The sequence below is a fragment of the Eubalaena glacialis genome, chromosome 13 (genome assembly GCF_028564815.1).
Source record: "Eubalaena glacialis isolate mEubGla1 chromosome 13, mEubGla1.1.hap2.+ XY, whole genome shotgun sequence".
NCBI lineage: Eukaryota > Metazoa > Chordata > Mammalia > Artiodactyla > Balaenidae > Eubalaena > Eubalaena glacialis.
Genome location: NC_083728.1, coordinates 15281344 through 15293415, shown reverse-complemented (window position 1 = coordinate 15293415; position 12072 = coordinate 15281344). Strand labels below are relative to the sequence as shown.

At 57.3% G+C, this 12072-nt stretch overlaps 1 protein-coding gene across 4 annotated transcripts; it reads left to right on the top strand.

Moving 5' to 3' along the window:
• The first annotated feature begins 297 nt into the window (after positions 1-297).
• On the top strand, positions 298-11957 carry PCIF1 (phosphorylated CTD interacting factor 1). Of its 4 annotated transcripts, none has more exons than XM_061209610.1 (18): positions 298-725; positions 2449-2715; positions 3642-3870; positions 3977-4119; positions 4210-4334; positions 5605-5742; positions 5920-6050; positions 6165-6319; positions 6993-7140; positions 7235-7318; positions 7576-7675; positions 8755-8917; positions 9601-9773; positions 9917-10003; positions 10092-10276; positions 10950-11043; positions 11136-11311; positions 11465-11606. In XM_061209610.1, exons 3-18 carry the CDS (start codon positions 3863-3865, stop codon positions 11517-11519), a joined length of 1965 nt encoding a protein of 654 aa, XP_061065593.1. In that variant the 5' UTR covers positions 298-725; positions 2449-2715; positions 3642-3862; the 3' UTR covers positions 11520-11606. The 4 variants fall into 4 exon arrangements, with proteins under 4 accessions (XP_061065593.1, XP_061065590.1, XP_061065592.1 ...); XM_061209607.1 differs by having other exon boundaries at positions 299-725; positions 11413-11957; XM_061209609.1 differs by lacking the exon at positions 3642-3870 and having other exon boundaries at positions 299-725; positions 2449-2616; positions 11413-11957.
• The last annotated feature ends 115 nt before the right edge of the window (positions 11958-12072 follow it).

Genomic DNA, 12072 nt, shown 5'->3' with positions numbered 1-12072 from the left:
TTATATGTCTCTCAGGGCTATTTTGAGTTTCTTCTACTCAGGGGCTCTTAGAACTTGTGCAGCCTCATTAGGGGAGAAAGTTCGATGTGCATGCAGCCTGTGTATAAGAAATGGCTGGAAAACATTCTGGACAACGGTCCAAAGACGACAAGCTACTGCCCGGAAGTGGCGGAGGCGCGCCGCAGCCAAGACCCAGGTCCTCTGTACGTCCAGAGATTACGTCACCAGGACTCCGCCCCCAGGTGGGCGTCTGAGCCTAGCCCCCGCAAGTTTCAAACCCGCCCCTCGCCCCCTGGTGCGCACACTCCGCCCGACTGCCAGCGCACCGCCCACCCAGGTCCTGGGGCCCCAGCGGGTGTGCTCGCGGGGGAAACTGAGGCAGGCAGCGTGCTTGTGGGTTCACTCCTGCCTCAGTCCACACCCCAGGGCCCGCAAAGCTGCCTCCCGATTCTTAGACCCGCATGGAACAGCAGGGAAGGACGGCAGGAAGGGGAGGGGGCCCACAGCAAGCGGGGTCTAAAGAGTCGGCCTGTCCTGCCACACTCAACATGGCGGCGCGGCAACGGCGAGGTCCCTCAGAGGCGGTACCAGCGCATGCGCAGCGCGGAGTCCCGGCCCGGGACACAAGATGGCGGCAGCGGCGTTGGGGAGGGCGAGGCGGAGGCGGCAAAACGGGCGGTCGAGCAGAACGTGTAGCCGCGTCCCCTCGAGTCCGCTGCGGGCAGGTAAGAGCCCCAGGAAGCCATAGTCCCGCCGCGAGCCGCGCCAGGGTCCGGGGTCCGAAGCCAGGTGGCGGTGGCCCCTCCGGCGCTTTCCGCTCGAGGCTACCGCTTGCCCCGTCTCTGCCGCCATCTTAGGCCCACTGGTGGGCGGCCCGGCCGGTGGCCTGGATGAGGGAGTTGGGTCCGGGGAGCGCGGCCGGACCGGTCTTTAGAGCCCCTCCGCCGCTGCCGCCGCCACCGCCTTTGTGTCGGTCTCCGACTCCGAGTCGCCTCAGCCCGGGGGCGGGAGCGCGCAGTGGGGCGGGGGGCGGAGTCCGGGAGATGGGCTGGTGCGCGCGCGCCAAACAGCCCGCCCCCGCTGGCGGGTAGGGGGAAGGTGCGCGCGCGGCGGGGGTTGGGCCCTCCCCTCCATCGCGCGCCCCCCGCGCCTGCGCACTTTGGAAGCCCTTTGACTGCTCCCTACTGTGCCAGAGTATTCTGATTGGTGCGTTACTGAAATGATCCCGCCCCATCTTCCTCCAATCCTGGAGTCGGACTCTCTTTTCCTTCTGGTGGGTTCATCTGGTTCCGCAGATACACTTGTTTATCCTTAAGCTGTTGGGCCCTTGTCGAGCTGTGGTATGCGTGGGGGCCGGGAAGCCACAGGATAAATAAAAACTTTTCCTTAGCAATAGCAGTTATCTCTTACTGAGAGTGTACAGTGTGCTAAGCTCTACGCATCGAGACCGTAGAGGTTGAGTGATTCTGGTTCTAAGTCGGAAAGTGGCAGAAGCTTCTGGAACCGGGGTCTTTCCAAACCCAGGGTTGGTATTTTGGCCACCGACCTGCTGCATCCAGATCAACTGGGAAATTAAAAAACTTTTTAATCATAAAAAAGTTGGTAAAGATTTGAAGTGGTGAAAAGTGAGAAGATTAGTCACCCAGTCTCCCAATCCCACTCTTGCGCTGTGTTTAAAAAATACAGATTCTTGTGTATCTCCCCTCCCCATCTCTACGATGTGGAGTGAGGGACAGGAATCTGAGGGTTTTTTAAACAAGTTCCCTGGTGGTTCTGATGCACAGCTGGTTTTGGAAGCACTGCCAAGTCCCCATTTGGCCTCACTAAGCTGTGCTGCTTATCCCTCCTCTGCATAGTTCATCTACCTGGTGCATCAGTATCACACAGTATTTCTTGGGGAAAATATTTCAGTGAAGGTGAACACGCTGTGCTATATAATGCGTTGGCATGGATTATTACTATTTTTAAAATTAAAGACCTGATTCAAAGAAATGTGTTTTTCCCTCACTGTGGGTGGCTTGGGACCGTGCCCACCCCCAATCTGTGATACGTATGTTTGTTCACTTTCGTCTTAGGGGTACTGTGGTTGGCCAGACGAGCTACATAATTTGTGACATCAAATGTACAAATGAAAACACAGGCTCCTTGTTAAAAGTTTATTAAAGATGTGAAGACCGTGACAGCAGAGCATTAAACCAGTCTCAGGGCCCTTTTCAACTCAGGGTCCCGTGGGACGGTGCAGGCTGCAAGTCTGTGAGGGTGAACCTGTTGGTTGGGAGGCTTGAGAAGTACCGTTTTCATCCCCTGAATCTCCAGATCTCCCACAGAGTGTCCCACCCTGTCCTGGGGGCTCCCGACGTGCTCTGTGTCATTGCCCCTCTTGTTGTTGTCCCTGTTCTGCAGCGTTTCACAGGTCTGTGACTCTCTTTTCTTCTCTTTGCTCTGCAGTTGCTGATGCAAGGAATCCCCTGGGCTCCCGTCCACTCCACTGCTGACCAGCCCACACGCCTGCACTGCACGCTTTCCTGCAGGCCTCCCGACTGCCTCTGTGGGACCAGGGGGTCCATCTGGCCGGAGAAGAAAGCCCTCTCATGCTAGCGTTGCAGACCCCAGAGGGTGAGAGAAAGAGGGACCTTGCTCAGCCTTGAGACCTGTGGGTCCACCCCGAGGCACCGGGAATTCCTCTTCCCCAGAGGACCAAGGCAGCTCCCCTTGGTCAGTGGTTCCAAACCTTTTTATCCTGGCCCCCTTTTGTTGTATGTGTGTTCTCTTGTTCCCTGCATTTTTATCTGCCATACTGTACAGACGGAGTAACCGTTCATTTTCCCCTTTCCAAATTAACAAAGATGTCTGTGACTGGGTGTACAATAAAATCAACAAGCCAGTGATCGCTACAATGTCGCCAACAACCGTCAGAGCTTCTGATTGTCATGAGATAATCAATGTGACCACAGTCAGTTGATAAAATTTCAGCAGCAAAGATAACCAGTGTTTAAATGTGCCTTTGTGGTCTTTTTGTGGGTAAATGTTTGATTTCTTTTGGGTGTTGTGACACGGAAAACAACTTTAGGAGCACCAGGCTGATCTTAGTTGGCCCCCTAGGAGTCTGACAGCCCGGTTGGGAACCACTGTGGCCGTTGAGGCTTGTGCTGGGTGTGCTTTGGGTGGGGTAGTTAGGAATACAAATCAGAAGGCGCTGACCTTCTTCCTGGTGTTTAAAGTATATTTTCACCTGGGGATTATGAAGGACTGAACTCGGTATTCCTTCTCAGCCCTACTGGTTCTTCCTGCTCTGTAGTGTAGAACAAGGCATCTAATTAGATGCCATGCCCCTTCCTGGGCTGTGCTGTGTTCCAGTTAGATTTTACTGGATAGGAAAAGGAAAGAGGAGCAGTTACTGTTTCTTCTTATGGGAACAGCTTCTCAAGGGCAGACTCTGTTCTGTCTTGTCTGCCACTGTTGGTGCTTTGTAAACATTGGCAGAATGAATACAGCTCCTGCTGGGTCCAGGTACCATGCTGAGCGCTGGAGAGAGCTGAACTGTACCCAGTACTGAGGCCTGGGAGTTCTGACAGTCTAATGGGGAGACAAACCAAATTAATGGACCAGACTATTTGAGTGCTACAATCCTTCAATCCTAGGACTCTGATCACCTAGCCTGGGGAAGGGAGAGTCAAGGAATGGTTCCTGGAGGATGTGGACCTAGTGGCAAGCCAGGCAGAGAAGCGGGGAAAGAGTATTCCAGGCCAAAAGAGCACCAGGAGTGCACCCATTTTACAATTGAGGGAACCGCAACTTAGACCTGAGGGCTCCTGTGGCACAAGGCTGGCCATCCAGGAAGGGACTGGATTGGTTTCTCCACATGTGCAGGTGGTCACTGGGGCCCTTGTGGATTGTAATTGGGGTGCAGTGCGGGGGGTGGAACTGACCTCCATGCCCTGCTGGCCCTGACACCCTTCGGTCCTCTGTGTGGCAGGTCCGGTGTGGGTGCTGAGATGGCCAATGAGAATCACGGCAGCCCCCGGGAGGAAGCATCCTTGTTGAGTCACTCCCCAGGCACCTCCAATCAGAGCCAGCCCTGTTCTCCAAAGCCCATCCGCCTGGTGCAGGACCTCCCAGGTACTGGCGAGGGGCAGTGGTTGGGCGGTGGGGTAGGAAGGGTGCCCAGGAGCAGTCTTGACCCTGGCTGGGTTCCGTGCTTGTTTGCAGAGGAGCTGGTGCACGCCGGTTGGGAGAAGTGCTGGAGCAGAAGGGAGAACCGTCCCTACTACTTCAACCGGTTCACCAACCAGTCCCTGTGGGAGATGCCCGTGCTGGGCCAGCACGATGTGATTGTGAGTGCCAGCCTCGGGCAGGGGTCTCAGCAGCTTCTGGCATCTGGGCCTTCCCCAAATGTACCCTGAGCAGCTATTATGTACCTAGCCCTGTGTCAGGACCTGGGGACACAATGACAAGCAAGACAGACACAGTCCTGCCCTCGTGGAACCTACACTCCAGTAGGAGAAACTGTCTGACACCTAGAAAGATGATTATAGTGTACGATGCTGAACTTGTACTGCATGTTGGGCGCTGTGCCTATGATGTGGTGTTAACAAGATAGACCTGCTCCTGCCCCTGCACGCTCAGGGGACACACAATCTACTGGAGGGGCCAGGAGGAGTACAGTGTAGCACCTGCGTGAAGAACTGTGTCAGAGTACAGCGGGATTCTTAGCGGGTCTGGGGAGGGGAAGGGGACAGGGAACGCTTCTCTGTGAACCAGCGCTTACGGTGAGAAGGTAGGCTGAGTGAAAGCAGGAAGCGGTGAGGAGCACTGTCTGGGAACTGGCATGTCGATGTGACGGGGAAGTGTGGGCACGGGCTGTCTGGCGCGAATGTGGGCTTTTGGATCGCCGTCAGTTGGGGCAGACTTTCTTGGCACGATCCACCCCCATTTTGCAGATGAAGACACAGGCTCAGAGAGGGGAAGCGACTGGCCCAAGACCTCAAGCCAGTAAGAGGCAGAGCAGGACCCGCACCTGAGGGATTTCAGGGCTATGCCCTGCTGCCCACCATCACACACATGCTCTCGGTGTCACCAAAAGACTTCCCAGAGTCTCTTGAGTTTTCCCTTTATTCTTAATTTTCATTCTAGTTCTTTTTTTTTTTTTTTTCTGGCCGCTCTGAGCGGCTTGCGGGATCTTTGGTTCCCCCACCAGGGACTGAACCTGCGCCCTCAGCAGTGAAAGCTCGGAGTCCTAACCACCGAACTGCCAGGGGAGTCCCCCATTCTGGTTCTTAAGGAAAAGAAGCTAACATGTACTGGGCACTGATCTCATGCCAGACGTCATGTTAAACTGGTCCTTTAATCACCTTTTCAGTGGCGAGGTCGGGCTCAGCTTGGCTGTCTTGAAGGTGAGGGAATTAGGAAGGGAAGGCACTCCCCCGGGGCACACAGTTGCAAGGAGCAGGCAGGAGTGGGGCCCAGTGTTCCTCCTGCATCCCAGCCCCCTCTGCTCTTCTCCAAGGAGTAGGAGCAGGGGGGCGGGAGGCGTCAGGCCTCCGCAGTACTGGGACTCCTAAGCCGCTGGCCCTGGTTGCAACTCTGCTGGTCTCCCTCCACCAGTCGGACCCTTTGGGGCTGAATGCGACCCCCCTGCCCCAAGACTCGAGCTTGGTGGAAACCCCCCCGGCTGAGAACAAGCCCCGAAAGCGGCAGCTCTCGGAAGAGCAGCCCAGCGGCAATGGCGTGAAGAAGCCCAAGGTGAGTGTTTGTGGACTCAGGAGCTGGCTGGGCCGCGGCAGCCCAGTCAGGTCCCCTGTGAGCGCTGGGCATCAGCAGACTGGTCAGGAGGGGGCCCGGGGCGCAGCTCACCAGGTGCACACAGCGTCGGAGCGTGGGCCAGCTCTCCTGACCTGATGCCTTTGACTCTTGCTCCAGATTGAAATCCCCATGACACCCACTGGCCCATCAGTGCCCAGCTCCCCCAGCGTCCCAGGAACCCCAACCCTGAAGATTTGGGGGACATCCCCTGAAGATAAACAGCAGGCAGCTCTCCTCCGACCCACTGAGTGAGTCCCTGCTGATTGGCTTGGGGGCGCCGATCACTGATGGTCAGCCTGCCTGGGACTGTGGGGTGGCAGGCAGGGCATCCCTTTCCTCATTGCTCCTGTCTGTGCCCCAAGGGTGTACTGGGATCTCGACATTCAGACCAACGCTGTCATCAAGCACCGGGGGCCATCAGAGGTGCTGCCTCCGCATCCCGAGGTGGAGCTGCTCCGCTCCCAGCTCATCCTGAAGCTTCGGCAGCACTACCGGGAGCTGTGCCAGCAGCGAGAGGGTAACTGCCGCCCGGACCCCAGCCTCCTTTGTTTCCGTCCACCGTCAGCAAGAGCTGGGGCTTGGCCAGTGGGGCTCAGGGGATGGCACAGTGGAGCCCAGTGGTTGAGCGTGTGCTGTGGAGGGGTCCCAGCTCCACTAACCACTGGCTCTGTGACCTCGGGTTTATCGATTAACTTCTCTGCCCTTGAGTTTCCTCATCTGTAAGATAGCGACAGTAACAGTGCCTACACAAAGGGTGGCTGGGATCAGTAACGCCAAAACAACAGAAACAATCATTAACACTTCCAGTGCTGTCTGCCAGGCACTGTTCGAAGCCTTTTTATGTATCTGTAAAAGGGCATAAAAACCCGAGCACCTATACCTCACAGGATTACTACAAGGAGTAAACGCGTAATAAACTGTAGCTTTTATTAATTAGTAGATAAGCCTGCTTAACTTGGCTGAAATATAGAATCCATCCCTCCCCTCTTTGTTACTCTTTGTAACACCCTTTATAAAACTAGCAATTCTCAGAATACTCTGGGAAATGTTGCCTAGGACTAAGCTCCTGACATAACAGGGGCTGTCTTGTTTACTGTTGCACCTCCAGTGCCCACGCCATGCCTCCTGTGCCGGCTGGCGTGGAGCCTGCTGACTGAATCCAGACCTTCATCAGCTCTCCTGTTCCATAGGCATCGAGCCCCCCCGGGAATCCTTCAACCGCTGGATGTTGGAGCGCAAGGTCGTGGACAAAGGCTCTGATCCCCTGTTGCCGAGCAACTGCGAACCGGTCGTGTCACCTTCCATGTTTCGCGAAATCATGAATGACATTCCCATCAGGTACAGCCCCGCAGCTGGGGCCGACCCCAGCAACTTGGTTTGTGTGCCCAGGCTGGTATAGAAGGGCTCTAACTCTGCCTACTCTCTAACCCAGGTTATCCCGAATCAAGTTCCGGGAGGAAGCCAAGCGTCTGCTCTTCAAATACGCAGAGGCTGCCAGGCGGCTCATCGAGTCCAGGTTTGGTTCTGTCTCGTGACCCTGGCACAAGGGGGCTCTGACCAGAGTGGGGGAGGGCACAGGCCATTTGGCCCACTCTCAGGGCCCTGTCGTTGCTCTTGGTGGCAGGAGTGGGGCCAGCTCCCAAAGGCAGAACAAGGGTCATGATGTCCACCTGGGTGTTGATGCCCAAATGCCAGTGCAAGTAGGATGGGAGGAGGAGGGAGGGTGGAGCAGACGCTTAACAGCCGGCCCCTTTATGTACCCTCCACTGGCAGGAGTGCATCTCCCGACAGCAGGAAGGTGGTCAAGTGGAACGTGGAGGATACCTTCAGCTGGCTGCGGAAGGACCACTCCGCCTCCAAGGAGGACTATATGGTGAGTGGCCCCAGCCGGAAGGCCAGTGGTGGAAAGGCTCTGTGGCCACTGTCTCCGAGAAGCCCACTCTGCCTGCCGAGGCTGGGCGGGCCCCACGGCAGCCTCCTGTGCAGTACAGTGGGCCTGTGACAGTCATCAGTCCCCAAACTCACGTCTGTGAAGATGTTCCTCTAGGCTCCTGGCTTTCTCCCAAAGAACATTTCCATCCGCGTTCTTAATAGAATCCTGTGCTCGGCCACACACCATAAGTAGCTGCCTTTTCAACTTAATGAATGTTCAACACCTCCCTCTAGATTTTTGGAAACAGATCGACAAACTGCCTTTTCTTGGGTGTGTGTGGCCCTATTTCAGTTAAGAGCTACCACCAGATTCAATCGCCCACTTTAATGTGTCCAAAACAATTCTGTTTTCTGGCCCAAACCCATCACTTCTTTAACTCTCCACCAGCACTAGCAATGGGCTTTCTTTTCAGGACCATTTTTCACAAGAGACAAGGTTTCGCACTTCACGATAGTAACTGTGTACTTGACACGTAGAGAGTGACAAAGGTAGGTGTACTCACTAGCCAGAGTGACTCATTTTCACCCATCACTTTGACACGTGCAATTCAGCATAATTACAAATGCCTACAGTTAACCTTACAAATTGCTAAAAGCTCAAATTGCAAATCTGCAGTGACCAAAGAGCCCCTGTTTTACAATAGTCTTTCTCCCCATAGACTGCAAATGCCTTATAAGCAAGGATTGTGCCTGGTTTGTCTGTTTCCCCAGTAAGTATCAAGGGATTTGGCCCAGTGTAACCCCAACAATAAGTGCTGGCATTTATTAGACACTTACTGTATGCCGGGGGCTTGGCAAGCCCTTAATGGGAATGATCGCATTTAATATTCAAACTGCCCTGTTAGGTAAGTATTTTGTGTTCCCTTAGCAGTTGAGGAATAAGATTCACAGATGCTGAGGGATTTGTCCAAGTGACACAGCTAGCAAGTAGCAGAGCCTGTTTCAGAACGAGGACTGTTGGAATCTAACAGCCCTCCCCAGCCAGCCCACTAGAGCCCTGATCAGGAGTGTCTCCTCCAGGATCGCCTGGAGCACCTACGGAGGCAGTGTGGCCCCCACGTCTCGGCCGCAGCCAAGGACTCCGTGGAGGGTATCTGCAGTAAGATCTACCACATCTCTCTGGAGTACGTCAAACGGATCCGAGAGAAGCACCTTGCCATTCTCAAGGAAAACAACATCCCAGGTAGGGCGCCATCAACTCAGTATCCCGGGCCCTGACTGAAGGGACAAGTGAGGCTGAGCCTCAAGGCCGCCGACTGGTTTGGGGAAGCCTGTTTCTCCCGGCAGTGCTTGGGGCGAGAGCTGCTGTGGCCTTCGGCTCTGGGGTTTCAGCACTCCTCTAGGAAACAGGAGAAGGGATGAGAAAGGGAGAGCCGGAGGAGGGAGAGCGAGACAGGCCAGGGGTAAGTAGTTAGGTGGACCTGCTTTCACATCCGTTCTCTGCAAGCCTCACTGAGGTGTGACACCTGGCCACAGGAGCATGTGAGGATTCCGTGGGAACTAAAGTGCTGGGCCCCAAAAGATCCCTAAATAAGGTATTGTGACTATTACGATGAAGGCAGTGCAGGTCTCATACTTCTGCATGGCAGCAAACCCACAGCTTGCCTACCAGGCCCCAAGGCATGGTGGCCCGGGGGCCCGAGTCAGTACGGAGCGTGTTGACGTGGGCCACCGGTTCTTGCTCCTGCCAGTTGCCTAGCTGTTTCCTTAGTTACCGAACTATCTGAGCTGCAGTTTACTCCTCCCCAGGGTGAGGCTTACCGCCCTTGGTTACTGGGATGCGCGTGTGAAGCGCCTGGCCCTCAGTAGGCACTGAGGCTGTCCAGGGTGAGAGTTGGCGGCCCCTCACTATTCTCCTGCCCACAGAGGAGGTGGAGGCGCCCGAGGTGGAGCCCCGCCTGGTGTACTGCTACCCGGTACGGCTGGCCGTGTCTGCACCTCCCATGCCCAGCGTGGAAATGCACGTGGAGAATAACGTGGTCTGCATCCGGTATAAGGGCGAGATGGTCAAGGTCAGCCGCAACTACTTCAGCAAGCTGGTAAGAGCTGGGGGGTGGGGGAGGCAGGTGCCCCCAGGAGGGGGATGTGAGGGCTGATCTTTCTGGACCTGGAATCCTCTGCAGGAGGCAGTGACGAGGGAGGGAAGGGCTGCTGCTGAAGCCCCCTGCTTTCTGTCCTACAGTGGCTCCTTTACCGCTACAGCTGCATCGACGATTCTGCCTTTGAGAGGTTCCTGCCCCGAGTCTGGTGTCTTCTCCGCCGGTACCAGGTACGGGCCTGGGGCAGCAGCTGGAGGGGGGGCTCCTCTGGAGGGGGAGGAGGCTGTGCCCCAGAGGCTGAGCGCGGCTGCTCTGCAGATGATGTTCGGCGTGGGCCTCTACGAGGGGACAGGCCTGCAGGGGTCGCTGCCCGTGCACGTCTTCGAGGCCCTCCACCGACTTTTCGGCGTCAGCTTCGAGTGCTTCGCCTCACCCCTCAACTGCTACTTTCGCCAGTACTGCTCCGCCTTCCCCGACACTGACGGCTACTTTGGCTCCCGCGGGTGAGAGTCTGGGGCCGGTGGGTTCCCTCTTGCCCAGGCAGCCATCCTCCAGAGCACAGAGCCCACCTTGGTCAGCTGCTTCCCGAGGCTTGAGGGCTTTGGAGCTGGGCAGTCTTGGGTGGAATCCCTGCCCCGCCCCCCACCAGCTGTGTGACCTTGGACATGTGGCTCAATGTCTGGGAGCCTGTGCCACGCCCTCACCCAGCTCGTGGTACCCCCGCACCTAGCCTGTGGCTCTCAAGAGAATTAGCCCAGGTGTGGAGTAGCGCGCCTGGTTCCGGGCACTGAGAGGAGTGAGAGGCGTGGCGGGGGCCTGGGGGCGCGGACGGGAGGGGGAGCTGCGACCAGGCCGGCAAGAGGGCAAGCTCAGCAGCAGGGGATTCCTGGGCGTGGCTCGTGCTGTGGTGGCACTGCGGTCAGAACTGGACTGGGGCTCCAGCTCCTCCACTAACCAGTTCAGTGGACTTGGGCCACCAAGCCTGAGCCTCTGTGTCCTCATCCATTCAACAGAGATGGCCACACCTTGTCCCAGAACAAATTAAGGGTGACTCTTGGCCTCTGGCCTGACCAGAGCCATCTCTCCAACTTGGCTGCCTACACATGGGGGCAGCGCCTGTTCTTGGTGGAGGGACTGGGTCCTGGTGGGACCTGAAATGCTCACCTCTGTCCCCAGGCCCTGCCTGGACTTCTCCCCGCTGAGTGGTTCCTTCGAGGCCAACCCTCCGTTCTGCGAGGAGCTCATGGACGCCATGGTCTCTCACTTCGAGGTGCGTGTGTCGCCACGGGTGGGGGGCGGCGAGCAAGATGGCCTGCCGCTGGAGGGCAAGGCCCTGATGGCCACCGTGGGCGCCTCCCACAGAAACTGCTCGAGAGCTCGCCAGAGCCCCTGTCCTTCATCGTGTTCATCCCCGAGTGGCGGGAACCCCCGACCCCAGCGCTCACCCGCATGGAGCAGAGCCGCTTCAAGCGCCACCAGCTGGTCCTGCCCGCCTTCGAGCACGAGTACCGCAGCGGCTCCCAGCACGTCTGCAAGAAGTGGGTGCTGGGCGGGCGGGCAGGGCAGGAGGGCTGGGCTGCTGGGCAGGGCTGACCAGGCCGGGCCGGGCCCCTCCCTGAGCCGCTGCCTCTGCCCGCAGGGAGGAAATGCACTACAAGGCCGTCCACAGCACGGCCGTGCTCTTCCTACAGAACGACCCTGGATTTGCCAAGTGGGGGCCAACGCCCGAGCGGCTGCAGGAGTTGAGCGCCGCCTACCGGCAGTCGGGCCGCAGCCATGGCTCTGTCGGCTCCTCGTCGTCCTCCTCGGAGGCCAAGGACCGGGACTCAGGCCGCGAGCAGGGCCCCAGCCGGGAGCCTCACTCCACTTAACACATCCTGCGGGGAGGAGGAGCCCCAGGGTGCTGGTCTGGACTGCTGGCGCTCAGGCCTCTTGGGGCTGAGTGGATCCCAGGACCCTCCTTCTGGGGTGGCAGCAGGACCCAGACTGCCAATGACATAGGAAGATTACAGCTCTGCCAGGGCTTCCCCTCCCTGCCCGCATCCCCCCAACCTCCCACCTCAAACTCACTCCAAGTCCCCTGTAAATAGGCCCCATGCCTTCCCTTCCTTCCCCCGCCCCCATCGTGTTGCCACCTTGTTTCATTTGTAAAAGGAAATACAGAACCACCTCCCCCCTCAAGAATGTGTGAGGGTCTTGAGGGCAGAGAAGGCCGAGGAACCTGGAGCAACTTCTGGGACCACAGCCAGCTACACCCAGGCTCACCTCCTCACGAGCTCTGGGCCTTCACACCCAACGC